Source organism: Lichenostomus cassidix, chromosome Z (assembly GCF_008360975.1).
Source record: "Lichenostomus cassidix isolate B80296 chromosome Z, HeHo_3.0, whole genome shotgun sequence".
Lineage (NCBI taxonomy): Eukaryota > Metazoa > Chordata > Aves > Passeriformes > Meliphagidae > Lichenostomus > Lichenostomus cassidix.
Window position 1 is genome coordinate 18,877,445 of NC_139511.1, and position 15,146 is coordinate 18,892,590.

General features: G+C 37.8%; 1 protein-coding gene across 3 annotated transcripts in view; it reads right to left on the bottom strand.

The window, feature by feature from the left end:
* Window positions 1–674: 674 nt before the first annotated feature.
* DTWD2 (DTW motif tRNA-uridine aminocarboxypropyltransferase 2) overlaps window positions 675–15,146 on the bottom strand; it is a 64,282-nt gene continuing 49,810 nt past the window's right edge. For all 3 annotated transcript variants that reach the window (XM_085041978.1, XM_085041979.1, XM_085041980.1), the window contains 2 exons: window positions 4,060–4,188; window positions 675–1,955 (listed from right to left, as the gene is read on the bottom strand). In XM_085041978.1, the coding sequence (XP_084898104.1) occupies window positions 1,785–1,955; window positions 4,060–4,188 (300 nt within the window). In that variant the 3' untranslated portion in view covers window positions 675–1,784. The remainder of the gene's footprint in view (window positions 1,956–4,059; window positions 4,189–15,146) is intronic.

A 15,146-nucleotide genomic window follows, 5' to 3' on the forward strand; every position in this document is an offset into this window, starting at 1 on the left:
GGAATTATTGACAATGTCCCAAAGCACAGGGAAGGAAGATTCCCAGCCCAGCAGGATCCATACCAACCCCAGAACTGGAGGCAGCAACACACACGAGGCTGCACACGCAAATTGCACAAGATTGCAACTTCAGACTCCAAGTTAGCCTGGAGACGGGTGTGCTACAGGAATAAACATGCCCTTTCTCTGTTGCAATGTGAACAAAAGTGCATCTATACCATCATTAATCATATGAGACTGGTTTGCTTCAGATTTGTCAAAACTAATTCTGCTTTGCCGAATTTAGCGACAGATACCAGATTTATCTAGACTGGGAGAAGAGAAAAAGGTTATGTAAGCTTTGCTAGCATAGCCAGACAAATTATATTGTTTATCCATGCCTAAACAAAAGGTCACTAAAGGGCTCAGGGTTAACTAAAACTTCTTAGCTAATCTCTGACCTAATTTTGACCTCTCTTGTTAATTGCAGAAAAGCTTTCAGTTAAAATATTGGTTAGTTGTGTTTGCACATCCCCCCCGCTTCTGTAATTTCTTGTGTTACAGCTCATAAATTAAAGACAAAATATCTTTTTCTAAGCCTAATTAGTACCCAATTAGATTCATGTTGTTACCTAGAGTGGATCTGACAGTAAAGACAAACATTAAGCATTTTAATCTCTTAAATACACGAGGCATTTATCTAGAAGAAAGGATTATCAGAACCTTTATTTCACTTTACTTTTCCCTCCAGATCATACAATATTATTTCAGAAAGCTTGTAAAAACACCCAATTCTTCCGCTTCCACCAACTCCCATTAGAAAGAAATACAGTTTAAGTGAAAAACTAAACACACGTTAGAAGTGAAAAACTAAACACATGAAGTCTAGAGGACCTGTAATCACGTTAGGTGGTTGTAACCAGACATAATCATTTGTCATTGCATCATACTTCTCACAGAGCAGTTTACACCAGGCTTGTTTAATTCCTTTAGTAGCATAATCATTGTATGTCAGGGTCTGGGTATGATGTATTTATGAGCTCTTCCCATGTGCAGAAGACTAGCTTTTGCTCAAGTGAAAGAAAAGCACCTGAGTTATAATTCCAAAAATCATTTTTCTACTTTTCTTTTTGTAAGTCAGAATTGTTCGGTTTCTCATAAAAACATACGGAGACTTAATTTAAAAATTAAGTCTGAAAGAAACTAAACCTGACTGCATTGTAAAATATATGTAAATTTACAAAAAGGAGTTCTAATAATACAAACAATAAAAATCACAAAGACAGAAAGAACTATCCAAATAACATGCCTTATGTTCAACTGAACTAAGTAATATAAGCAATTATGGTTTGAAAGCCTACTGTAATTAGATACTGAGGATAAAAAGCTCAGTAGAAATTCAATATAATTCTAACTGCTGAAGCCTTACAATTCCATCACATTCATATTCATTTTTCTTGTCTTTTTGTACTGATAAAAGCCTCTCCAAAATAAATTCATCCAGTCATACTGAGGATCTTATTTGACACCCAAGCAATAACATAAGTCTAAATTATGTTCAGTTTTCTTCCTCTTCTCTACAGGAAATGAGAATGCTCTTCTATCATCCGAACAAAGGCACCTGGCCTACTGCAAAAATGAAAAAGCTTGTCCATTACTGTTTGTCAAATTGGTAGATAAACTCTTGCCTAAGAAGGGCCCAAAAGTTGTTTTATTACAGTATAGTCAATTGTTTGGATCAAATCCAGATTAATTTTCATTTGCTAGCTGCAAATAAATCCCACTGTACTGTCAGTACAGTTTTCTTATATTTTAACATTATTCACCAAAAGCTCCATTCTTCTGAGTTTGCGTTTATTCTTTGGCATGGGCTTGTCATATAAGCCATTTTTGAGAAGATGTTCCTTGCTGTGATGGATCTGGGCACCATGCTGAAGTTGGAAAGAGCATAAAGCTTGCAGAGGATGGAGTATAGTCTGCAGAAAGATAACAGGGTGGGGGACAAAAAAACCAAGCTTTTAGTAAGATATTTTAGAGACATCAACTATTCCAGAGGGTTTTCTTCACTGACTACTTAAAAATGCTAATAAAATACAATTTGGGTGATAAATGTTGTTAAAATATAACCTTTGGAGACACAGAGGGCGCCGCTGAATAAAAGATGTACTGAAAAGAACCACAGAGAAGTCATAGACCCACCTACCTGGTGCCATCCCTCACTCCTTTGCTGGAACTCAATCCTGACTTCAGCCCCAGCCACATTACTATAAGTTACGGCTTTGACTTGACCTTAGCAATGGACTACAATCAATTACTGTGGCTCAGTCAACAAGCTGCAATAAAATAAGTCACAATAACCAAGCTGTTTGTGCTTGCACAAAAATCCCTTGAGGCAGGGTTTTAGAAAGAGAGATCAAGGCAGCCCGACTGCTATTCTGGAGGCTCATCTGTGTCCACGCTTCCGCCCAGAGGTATTGTGTAGGACTAACGAAGCCTCACAAACCAAATTCATCTCAAGTGGTTCCTAATTGTAGACTCTTCATTTTCTGGTTGCCTGACTGAGTCACAGGGGCTTCATGCAGATGTGTAAAGCAATCACATATGTAAGTGCAGGCAGCAGGAGCTGAGATTCTACTGAGAAAAATACAACTCTTATGAGCACACAGGAAAATCAAATTACACACTGGGCATCAAACCAAGTGCCCACTTTTAACTTCTATGGCTCTCAACTTCAGTTCACCATCTTATATACTGAGAATAGCACTCAGTTCAGAGAGGGTATAAAAAAATGTATGAATGCAGCTCTTGGCTAGTGTAGTGCTTAGAGAAAACAGTAGCTTTGAAAAGTTGGCTGGACCAAGTGGTAGGGGTGAATCAGAATACAGGATTGGTAACTACAGACATTAACTAAATATTCACTACAGACAGAAGTCCTCATGAAGGAAAAATATGTTGTGCTAGCACAACAAAGAAAAAGGTAAATATAAAACCCCACATATAGATACAAGTTTTTTGAAAATGCTCCTTACATGGAGTTGCAATTTCTGAGCCATATTTTCTTGTGTGCCCACACACTTTGTCAAAGTCTGGGTTTAAATCCAATTGATTTAATGTTAAGGTGAGTCTAGTGTCACAGAGGCAGACATGGAAGTGGCATACTATATATTATGCCAACAGCAGGAGCCATTTTTGACCTGGGAACCTTTTTCAGTAGGCAGAGGTTGAGTATCAAAATATTAACTAGCAGATGGAAAGCGGTAGGAGCACTCCAGGAAATACACTAGTATGTAGTGAATACATGGATGAGATTTAAATCTCTTTTTCACAGACCATTCTCTATTACATTCTCAGTACACAGTTGAATTGCAGATCTTGCTCTGTGGTGCAAAACTACTTGTAGGTGTTTTTCAGAGGGCTTATTAAATTGATATTACTAAGGTCAGCAACAATAAGGACATTTTCTTAATGACCTCCTCCATCACAGACTAGTGGGATCAAAACTCAAAAGGAAAGGCTAATGTCCAATTAGTATTCTTTGACCTGGGACAAACTTAAACTGAAGAACTATTAAGTCCCAAATTCCTCCAGTGACATGTAGGAGTTGTGAACTGGCTGGCAGGCAGACATAACCCAGTGGGTTGCATTCCATGGCTGAGGAGTGCAGGAGATAGGGGACCTAGCTTTAAAAAGCATTTAATCTTCAAGACAGTTGTGAGGGAGTATTCAGATCATCTCTGCTGTCTAGTTTTTGCAGAAAACAACTTACTTTTTCTTCATGCAGTAACATACTCAATGTCTTATCACAAAATGAATCATGTGTTTGAGAGTCAAAGACCACCTTGTTGTGTTCACTTTTGGAGCACAACATGAAAGAGTCACAGCAATCTGAACATGCTAGAGTTAATAAATATCTGAAGAAAAATGGTTTCCATTGGGGCACTCTTGTTTTAGTTTGCTATGAAACAAAACCATTACAAATGTCATTAAGATTTTAGTTGTCACATTACGTTAACAGCTAAGTACTTTCACGGCACCTCTACCATTCATAAAAGAAAAATTCAAGTATTCAAAGTTACATACCTCTTGTATACTCTTATTTTTTTCCATGATAGAAAGAGCAACAGCTGCACATTCAAGAGTAGACAGACAGGTGTTTGTTGGTTGTGTACGAATTACATATTGACTTGAAATACTGGGTTTTAATTGCACCTGAAAAAATAGCAAACTCTAGTAAAAAAAAACATGTCAGGATAGCAAACACGATACCTACTCTCTACACGAAGCAAAACACATCCCCTTTCCCTCTGTGCTCACTTGCCTTCTTTCCTTTTTGCTATTTTGTCTCCTAGGAGCCAAAGACATTCTACTGTTAAGTGTAATACATGTGAGTCACCATTGCAAACAAAAACTGCACATTTGTTACTGTACAAACATGCAAATGAAAGAAAGACTAAGTGAAATTTTAGCAACTGATTTCAGTTACCATAGATATGTTATAACAAAAATAAAATTATTCACTTATACTTGTTTTATCTCACACTCTAAACACACACACAATCCCATGAAAGGTCCAAGGTATCCCATTGCCATATAGTCACAAACACTATATACCTTGGCTAAATATTATTTGTCAAAGTTCTGAATGTAAGATGTCTAGAAACTGTGCTTATTCATACAATGAACTATGTCACTGATTAGAACTATTTGCTTAACAAAACCATGTCTGAAAATGATTTAATGGCTCTGCCTCAAGAGATAAAGACTTTATACTATCTTGTAAATTAAAGGTTTTTTAAAAAAAGAAATTTAATTCAACTACCAGTTCCAAAAGCTTTTACCAAGTTTATAAACAGCGGTTGATACAACAATGAATTTACACCATTAGACTCTGTGTGAAAATTCAGGTATTATTCCTTCATTTTCAGGATTTCCATCTCCACATATATCTAAGGTGTAATTTGCAAAACAAGTAAGGTTTTAGCAACATTGTCAGTATTCTTGAGCACAAATTCTCAGTTCCTTTCAAAAAAATATTGTACTGCAATACAAAAAACCCACACAAATTCTTATAAAAGAGCAAGTTAATGTTCTTTTTTTAAAACTCATCCTATCAATTGTCTTTTTTTTTTGTCTTGAAAAAATGAGTGAGTGATCCCCATGGCATGACAAGGAAGTTTCCATTTTGCCAGCCAGAAATCTTTCGCCATTCCTCACTTCATTCAATACTTTCCTCCTTCATTTTTCTCATTTTTCCTTTTAATTGTAATATTTCATTTTCTTTCATCTCTCTTACATGCAATTACCCTCCTTTAAAGTTCAAGGTAACTCACTTATAAAAGGAAAACTCAAGACTGCTGGAGAGACATGAATGAATAAGATGAAATTCCACTGCTTTACCTATTCCAATTTAATAGAAATTAAAAATAATTAAAAAAAAGAAGGCAACAAGAAAAGAGGAAAGGCATTCTGGAAAGGACATGCAAGTTAGCTATAAAAGTTCAATTTATTCAAGTATAGCAAAAGACAGAAAAATTAAGCCATGCTCAACTACCTTCTTCAATGTGGTTTCAAGAAACCAGAAAAGAATATAATTATTTAGGAGACAAAATGTAGAATTTGGACTTCAGTGTAAGTAATTAAAAGAAAAAAAGTATTTTCATTTGTTATTCCTCAAGGTGTTCTTTGGTTTTATGCTTCCTCTCCTGTGACCTTGTATAGATCTTCATCACAACAGAGTAGGAAGCCTAGTTATTTGAAGTATACAGAAGTCTATGCTGGAAGAAACTTATAGTCCCTATTTAGAAACTCCTAGATAGGTATCAAAAGCCAGGATAAACTCAGTCCATCACTTCTTTAACACATGTCCTGAGTGGCAAAGCAGAAATATATCCACGCCTTCTGTCAACAGCTGACAGACACATTTTTCATGGAGCATCTCTCCAGAGGTTGAAACTGCCTGACCTACAGGCCCACTGGCTTACCTCTCCTTGGACAGTGCCTTACTGCTTTTTTTTTGGTAGGAGTTGGGAATAGTTCTGTCTGCTGGTTTATATACTTCATTCCTTGTGCCACATGCTGAAGAACATTTAAGATAGTCAACATTCCAGAGAAAGAAAACTTATTAACGATTGCACAACAACTTCTGTAAAGAAAAGGGGCTTGCACTCTGCCACACTGTGGAGCCAAAATGTCTCCGCTGCAATCGCAGCTCTGAAACAACTAACAACGCACGAAAGGGCAACTTTCTAGCTCTAATAGCAACAGCAGCAGCAACAAAGTTTCTTCTTTCCTGAGAAGAAAGAGAAAGCATGGAAACAAGCAGTACCCCTCCATTTTTCTGAAAAATTATATATTCCCTGGGATAAGATTAAAATACAACAGAGAATGGTGGAGATCAGAGGAAGAATACCTGATCAGGACAACTGCCTGCTATACTTTGTCTCTTAGGCTTCTTTCAGCATGTATTTTACCCTACTCTTTAAAGCAGCACAGAATCTAAATAAATGATCCCTACTCATCTGAAATACAGTCAGAGTAGCCTTTATCTATTGCAAATTGGACAGACTCACCCAAGTTCCTGTCCAAAATTAGGAACATTTGCTGGACCAATAAAACACACAATACCAACTCAGCATAAACTGAATAGTAAAACAAAGCCAAAATAACACAGAAACCAAAACAAATTAGTACAGTTAATAGATATTTCAGACATGGGAAGAATAACTAATTGGAAAAAAATGCCTAGATAGATGAAATATTTACTTGTCCTCAGACTTGATTGGGTAGAAGGTGACTTCTGTCATTTTCCACCAACAGGTCTAAATTTGCTTTGCATTTTGTGCAATTAATAATTTCTGATAGCATATTGCCACAATCTCATCCAAGTTTCTGCATTAGCTATGTGAATTAATTCTTTATCTGTCACCTGCAAATCTCAAATCCAGCTGAACGAGTTTAATTCAAACTTACAGAAACGTTCATGTACAGTTAATTTAAACAAAATCACATTGCTTACCTCCTACAAAAGACTTTAAAAACTGAGTATACAAAAATACCCTGTTTAAGTACATTTCAAAACAACAATTATGATATTTTACCAGCATTTCTCCATAAAATTATAGATACCACACAACAACAATTTACTTGTTTGTTTGGTTTGGCTTCCAAGTAACTTGGAAATCATATGCACACTTTGGAATAATATCAGTTTCCAACAAAATATAGAAATGCCAAGTTGAAAAAACAATAGCAAATTTAATTCCACGCACCAAAATAAAAACACTAGAAAGAAGATGGAAACTATCTCAACCAACTCAAACTAGAGAGGAATTTAGATAAACTGAATGCAATTACTTACTGGAATTTAGCCAAGACAGTGAAATTAGTGTATCTATTGCTTATAAGTGGGAAGGAGATTGGGTACTTCGTTTCCAAACCTTCAGAAGCACGAAGAAACACATAAAATAAAGTTTCATTTCTATCTGTAACTCAATACTGCTGTTTTCAAAAGTCTTAATTTCAGCAATTCTCAAAAACTGTTACACCAATTTAATGAACATTGGCTTATCTGCCAACGCACCATTCCCTTAGCAAATGCTACAGCCTTTGAGCATTTACAAAGGATTTAAACCACAGCAAAAACAGTGACCCTTCAGTGTTTCTTAGGGCTTAGTTTTCCTTCCAGAGCCTTCCTTGGACATACCGCAGGCAAGTGAAGACCCAGCTAATCTTGTTCATCTGTTCAAAACTGGGGAGAAAACTGTTGCCTTGATGGGGTCAAAGACCTGCTGTTTGAAATTTTAAAAATTTAAGTCAGTAAAGACAGAAAACTGATTTCTGCTTTTATTTTAAGTAATAGAACTAGAGCTCTAGCCAAAAGCTTTAAGTGCTCTCCTCAGTCCTCTCCTTAATATCAATATCTTTTTACCATTTCTACACCAATTTCTTCTTCATTACTCTTGTTAGTTTCACTCACCAGAGAGAACCCAGCATTATGAAAAATTATACTTGGAAAATAAAATATCGCAAACAACTCATAAAAGTTAGTACACCTGTCTCACAGGGCACACTAAACAACCCTTGCCTGTTCTGTTTTCTGCAATAACACTACAGGCATCTCAAAACAGGTAGAGACACAATATATTTTCCTGTGGCTTCTATGAAAAACCTAGTATTTAAGATCCCTTCCTGTTTATGTTGATAGTGTCTTTTGAAAATTTGAATGCCAGTTTGGGAATTAATTTTCTTAATGTTGCAAGAATGAAGGAAGAAAGTACCATCTGTGCTCCTACTTAACACAGACAGTAGTTACTGTTCATAAGTTCTATTTCTTTAATAAATACCTTTCAGAAAAACTAACTCAAAAAGCACCAAAAAAATCTCAGAAAGAGTACTACCACATCCTGCTATCTTGCCCATCCTTCTAGAAACTAAGAAAAAATTGCTTTTAAGGTGCTGGGGAGTAAGAGCATTCTCTGCAAGCTACTGCACAAACAACCTCTGACAGAAGATGGGTTACAGGCATGGGGAGATCTTTCACTCAGTATCCAGTTTGCACAAGCACCTTTTACCTGTAAGCCAAAACAGTTTTCTGTATCTTCTAGAAATTTCATGCAGTTAAATAAAATTACCTTTGTACCAGAGAAGACAGGCTGAGTAAATTTAGTCTCAGCACGCTACTGAAATTTAAATCAAGATTATAAATAAGTTATTTTGTTCAAAACCTTGGCTTTAATTTAAAGTGACATCTTAAGAGCACTCTGTTTCTAAAATACTGGAGGGAATAATTGCCATGCAACTGTCACAAATGGACAGCCTGAAAAAGTAGATAGCTGTCACAAAACCCTCTGTCCACGAGGGCATGACTTCAAAGAATTTGATGACTGGAAAAAGGGAAAAATAAACCCCCATTTTTAGAAACGGGGAAAGCAGAAGATCCAGGGATCTACAGAGAGGTCGGTCTCACCTCTATGCCAGGCAAAATCATGGAGCAGATTCTCCTGGAAACCATGCTAAGGCACATGGAAAACAAAGAGGTGATGGGAAAGAGCCAACGTGGCTTTACAAAGCAGAAATCATGCCTGGTGAGCAGCTATGCTGGAGCTACAGCACAGCAACTGACACAAGGCACAAGAGCAGAGCAGAGCTACTGACATTGCCTACCTGGAGCCATGCAAAGCTTTGGACACTGATCCACATGGTATCCTTGTCTCTAAACTGGAGATACAGATTTGGTGGATGAACTTGGTGGATAAACAACTGTCTGGATGTCTGCACAGGAAGAGTTGTGGTCAAAGGTTCCTTGTCCCACAGAGATCAGTGACCAGTGTACTGACCCCCTCAGGGTCAGTGCTGTGGCCAAGACTGCTCAACACCTCTGTCAGTGACAGGGACAGTGGCATCAAGAGCACCCTCAGCAAGTTCTCTGATGACACCAGGCTGTGTGGGGCTGGTGACAAACTGGAGGGAAGGGATGACATCCAGAAGGACATGGACAGGCTGGAAAAGCGGGACTGTGTGAACATCAAGAAGTTCAACAAAGCAAAGTGCAAGGTCCTACACCTGGATCATGGTTGGCCAGAGAAGTGATTGAGAGCAGCCCTGTGGGAAAAGAAGGACTTGGGGGTGATGGAAAACTCAGCATGAGTCAGCAGTGTGTGCTCAGAGCCCAGAAAGCCAATTGTGTCCTGGGCTGCACCAAAAGCAGCATGGCCAGCAGGGCCAGGAGGGGATTCTGCCCCTCTCCTCTCCTCTCCTCTCCTCTCCTCTCCTCTCCTCTCCTCTCCTCTCCTCTGCTCTGATAAGACCCCACCTGCAATGCTGTGTCCAATTCTGGTGTCCCCAACACAAGGAGGACATTTAAGTGCTGGACCAAATCCAGAGGAGGGTCATGAAGCTGAAAAAGGGACAGGAGTACATCTCCTAAAAAGCCAGGCTGAGAGAGCTGGGGCTGTTCAGTCTGGAGAAGGGAAGGTTGTGTGGAGACCTCATGGCAACCTTGTAGCATCTGAAGGGACCTGCAGGAAATCTGGAGAGAGACTCTTCATTAGGAACTGTAGGGACAGGAAAAGGAGTAATGGGTACAAAGTGAAAGAGAGGAAATGTAGTCAATATATTAGAAAAAATTTTTACTGTAACAGTGGAGGGATACTGGAACAGGGTGAGATACTGGACAGGGTCAGTGAGATACTGGTTAGGGAGGTTATGGATGTCCCAAGCCTGGAGCCTACAGGCTAGTTTGGAGAAGGTCTTCAGATACTTGGTCTAGTGCGAGGTAACCCCATCCTTGGCATGGCAAGTATAAGGTCCCTTCAAACCCTTAACACTGTATGATTATATGTCTTTTGAATGAACATTTAGGCATATCCATGTAAAATGGCAAATAAGTCACAGGTTACATCATGCCTTTCAGGTAAACCTGAAGTAATCTTTTCAATTTCTAGGAAATGACAACATACTTAGCACATTGTCCTTGACAATTTCCCATGAACTTTTCTCATTATGTATCCCACAAAGTCTTTTTCTCAGGCCATTCATGGTGTCAGGTTAGACTCCAGAGCCCTATCACTACAACCAGCCTCAGGACATCTCATTGCTGTGGTGAAAAATGTGGTAAATATACAATATTCTGTCTGTGAAAGAAAAACCCAATTGCTTCTGCTGAGCAGTGGTTGTGTGCATATTATCCCTATGTACACTCCTTTTAACCTTTGCAGAAGAACATTAATTCAGATTAGCTCTTTTGAAGGTCAAAACCAGAAGCTTTCCTACACTCTTATAGAACACATCTGCATAAGAATAGATCTCAGATTTGCTTTCATCATATATTGTTCATGTATGAAAATACATTAAACCACTATGTGCTTTCAGAATGCCCTTTGCTTCTGGAATCAAAATTATTTAAGAACCAAATTTACTGTGGGCTACTATGTGATAAAGATAAATCATCTGGAAGAAATCCAGGAGAGCTGCTCAGTGAATGACTAAATGCTCATAATGTGAATATAATCCTACACAATGTCTCTTTGTTTCATGACTATGTCAAATGACAGCTATTTTTAAAAACATTATTTCTCATATTCCATTATGTTTCTTTTCCATATAAACAAGTTCAAAATAAAATAAGTATCCTGTAATTTGGCATAGAGAAAAATATTAGAATGCCATAAATGCATTCTGGGAAAAAACAAGTTTTAGTGTTTCCAGATATTCTGACTTTTCTTTTAAAACATCTTTTCCAATGAGGGTAACTTAGATTGTACTGAGTACTTATGTTCCTTGCTTTCACTCTCAGATGTAGTTGATTGACAAGAAAATAAATTGCAAAAGGAATGTGTCCTTCACAGACAGAAATTCTTACATCACATTCCTACAGATTTTAAAATAATAACCAAACCAAAAACAAAACACCAAAACAAAGCAAAAGAAAAGATGAAATTTGAGAAACAAAAACCCCCTCAAACACATGTACATGACCTTTAACCACACCACTGTCGCCAAACAGTTTTTAGATAGTTTTCAGTGACCTTAGCACATAAGTTCTTTTAAAAACCATTTACAACAGACTTTTTTTTTCTGCTTATGAAACGATTTCTGAAATATGTTTACTTGAGAAGCCATATTACAGTTTTTGTAAAAACTCCAATTTTTGTCATCTTCTCAAGGGTGCTAAGAGAATCCAACAGTTTAGCACTTGTCATTTCTGGCAAAGTCAAATCTTCCCTTTCAATTTTTACGTAAGGTAAAATATCACCAAAGTAAACAATGGTTTTGAAAGTTACTTCAGATGCTTATGTCCATCTGCATACTTTGAATCCTTAACTATAGAATCATGGAATGTTAAGGGCTGGAAAGGACCTTAAAGTTCATGTGGTCCCAGATGCCACTGCGATGGGAAGTGATACCTCCCATTAGACCAGGATGCACAAGGCCTTATCCAATCTATCCTTGAACACTCCATTGTTGAGGCATCCATAGCCTTCCTGGGAAACCTGTTGCAGTGTCTCACCACTGTCACAGTAAAGAATTTCTTCCCAATATCTAAACTAAATTTCCCCTCTTTCAGTTTGTACCCATTCCCCTTTATCCCATCACTACACTTCTTAATGTAAGAGTCTCTCTCCAGATTTCCTGCAGGTCCCTTCAGATGCTACAAGGTTGCCATGAGGTCTCCACACAGCCTTCCCTTCTCCAGACTGAACAGCCCCAGCTCTCTCAGCCTGGCTTTTTAGGAGATGTACTCCTGTCCCTTTATCAATTTCACGACCCTCCTCTGGATTCTCTCCAACAGTTCTGTGTCCTCCTTGTGTTGGGGACACCAGCACTGGACACAGCATTGCAGGTGGGGTCTTATCAGAGCAGAGGAGAGGAGAGGAGAGGGGCAGAATCCCCTCCTGGCCCTGCTGGCCATGCTGCTTTTGGTGCAGCCCAGGACACGATTGGCTTTCTGGGCTCTGAGCACACACTGCTGACTCATGCTGAGTTTTCCATCACCCCCCAGTCCTTCCTTCCCCACAGGGCTGCTCTCAATCACTTCTCTGGCCAACCATGATCCAGGTGTAGGACCTTGCACTTTGCTTTGTTGAACTTCTTGATGTTCACACAGTCCCACTTTTCCAGCCTGTCCATGTCCTTCTGGATGTCATCCCTTCCCTCCAGTTTGTCACCTGCCCCACACAGCCTGGAGTCAGCCTGCTGAGGGTGCTCTTAATGCCACTGTCCCTATCACCGACAACGTGCTGAATAGTATCAGCTGCCGTACCAACCCTGAGGGACACGTATAATCCCCTTTGTTTCTTGTATGAATATTTACAAGCACAAGAAGCCAAAAAAAAAAAAAAAAAAAAAAGAAAAAACCAACCAGGAGGCCTTACGATCCTATAAAGAAAGCAAAATAGATTGGTCTTCAGTTAAAATAGGTAACTGAAATAAAGTCCAAGTGCAGACAAGCTGTAGTTCTAACCTAAAAGTAACAGTTCTAATTCCCGTAAAAGAAGGCAGCATGAGCCAGATCCAAATGTCCTAAAAACTAAGAGCTAACAGACCATGAAACTGTAAGGAAATGAAAATCTTCACAGCTAAGACATTACAGAAGATAGGACTGACCTAGGAATAGCTGGACTATGTATTCTGCACAAACAATTGAAATACCATCTGGTTATGGTCTCAGTTTCTGAAATAGTATGATTTTACCTATAACTAAGGAATAAAATAATTTAATATTGCCACTGAATTATGTAAGAAGAATTCTATTTGAGAGCAAGTCATACAGGCTGTACCTGGCACTTCATAAAATGACTATGCATTTCCAGTTAATTTTCATGAATTGTACTTTTTTTTTTTTTTTAGAGAAGAAAAAATCTAGAAATTATTTCTGGTAATATCTCTCTTGCTCTGCTTACATTTAAAAAATTAATGTCAGCCAACAATTCAATATTTTATGCAGCGCTATTCTTTTAATAATTAATAAAACAGGAGAGTGCTGCAAGTAAATTCAGTCAGTGAGCAGAGTACAAATCTAGAGAATGGGGTCATGAAATGAAGGAAGAAAAATTAATTACGTGTATTGTCACAGCCATTTAACTATAATTACCTGCAAATATGAGAAAATTGAAAAGGCAAATTAAATACCTCACTGTCAAATGCAGCATCACAGTGACACTGTTCTTTGGAACCTACTAATTATTTTTGCTTTGTGTGATTTCTTGTTTCCTTACTGTAGGTGAATAGCAGTAGGCACTTCCCTGGACAGGAGAAAAGAAGTGGAAGAAGCTCCTGAGAGTTATTTTGGCAAAGGCACAATGCAACATGAAAAGAAAGACTAAAAGGATAAAAAGCCTTCAATTAATCTAGCTGTTTGAAAACAAGTTCAATCAAAATGAAACATATTTCTAGTTTACTTTTTACAAAATGTTCCTGTCCCATGAGAATATCAGCATGGGTACAATGGTATAAAATTTGCAACCGCTCCTGAATTGTTCTAGTAGCGGGATGTTCAGATATTTGTTGAAGGGTTTGACAACAATTATGAAAGAAATGGAAAAAAAATAAAAGCAAAGCTTCTGCCCAAAAGTGAAAAAAGCATAAACTTCTGGCATCTGGCAAACCATCTCACACCTTTCAATCACAAAGAAAGTGTCACTGTAGTGAGAGGTAATAAATATATACTTATGATCAGAAAAATGTCGATGACCAAATTACCAATGTCATTCAAATTAACCTAAATGTCAGAAGGACAGAACACTGTTGATCACTCAGCATCATATCACAGCTCTGCCTGTGATCTTGACCCAAAATAACTTCCAGTTCTCTCCCTCTGATCTCAGTCTTCTCAAACAGCAATTTCTGCCAGTCCTATCATGAAACATGTTGTTCTCTAGAGTTCAAAATATTTTTTTAATGTTTTGGTTGTAATAAGACAGCAGCTAAAAACTGAACACATCAAACATTTCATGATATGTAACAGCTGTTAATGATTATATTTATCTTACAAATCATCATATACACAGGAAAGGTTATGAGCTACTTACTCAATGAAAACAAGTTTTCTTGCTACACCAAAAATTGTGCAATTGGAAAAAAACTAATATAATGCACAAAAAAATTTACTATCAAGGCTCACAAAGACTCCTTCACTCCAAGGATAACTGGGTGGTCTTGGGGGATTATTAGTAAAATCACCAGTGTCATACACAGAAGGGTAAGAAATATGTTAGAATTAGTGAAAATGGAGTATTTTTCTTACATAAGTATGGATGGATGGTTGAATGCATAGTTTCTAGGACCAGCCTTACTACAGTTTTTTTGCTCCAACTATTGTGGCTGGCCTTCATTGCCTTGGGTTCTGATTTGTCTCCTACCCATCTGCACCCTTTATTCATGACAATACTTCTTTCCCCTGCAGAATTAAACTGAGCATTGTTCATTTATTTAGGTTCTATGGCAAAATTTAGTATTGAATCTCTCTCGTGCAAATTGTAAACTGTAAAAAAACCAGAGAGAGAAAAGCATAAAAATAAAAGGGGACCATATAAAAATTATTTACTACTTGGCACTATTTATTATTTGGTCCTCATAAAATCACTTGCCTAAGTCTCATAACCATGGAGATTAAAGAGAGTATTTTTCTCTGCACCTTCTGAGCTCACTGAAAAGGAGATTTTATAAAA